Source organism: Nestor notabilis, unplaced genomic scaffold (genome assembly GCF_000696875.1).
Source record: "Nestor notabilis isolate BGI_N333 unplaced genomic scaffold, ASM69687v1 scaffold15894, whole genome shotgun sequence".
Taxonomy (NCBI): Eukaryota; Metazoa; Chordata; class Aves; order Psittaciformes; family Psittacidae; genus Nestor; species Nestor notabilis.
The window spans coordinates 1-254 of NW_009925317.1; the positions used below are offsets into that span (position 1 = coordinate 1).

The 254-nt window shown below is 66.5% G+C and overlaps 1 protein-coding gene across 1 annotated transcript in view; it reads left to right on the forward strand.

Moving 5' to 3' along the window:
• The first annotated feature begins 11 nt into the window (after positions 1-11).
• Positions 12-254, forward strand: part of PCDHAC2 (protocadherin alpha subfamily C, 2) — a 42,719-nt gene continuing 42,476 nt past the window's right edge. The window contains exon 1 of the mRNA XM_010013009.1: positions 12-254. Within this exon, the coding sequence (XP_010011311.1) occupies positions 93-254 (162 nt within the window). The 5' untranslated portion in view covers positions 12-92.

The following is a 254-nucleotide window of genomic DNA, read 5'->3' on the forward strand; positions in this document are numbered from 1 at the left end:
TGGCGGCGAGGGGAGCGAGGCTTACTTCGGGCACCGGCCGGCAGTACCTGGAGCTGGAGCTGGGCCGCGGGGCACTGCTGGTGCGGGAGCGCATGGACCGCGAGGCGCTCTGCGAGCTGAGCCCCATCTGCTTCCTCAGCCTGGAGCTGGTCATCGAGCAGCCCATTGAGGTACACAACGTGGAGGTGGAAGTGCTGGACATCAATGCAAATGCACCGTGCTTCCCCCGCCAGGATTCCCGGCTGGCGCTGACA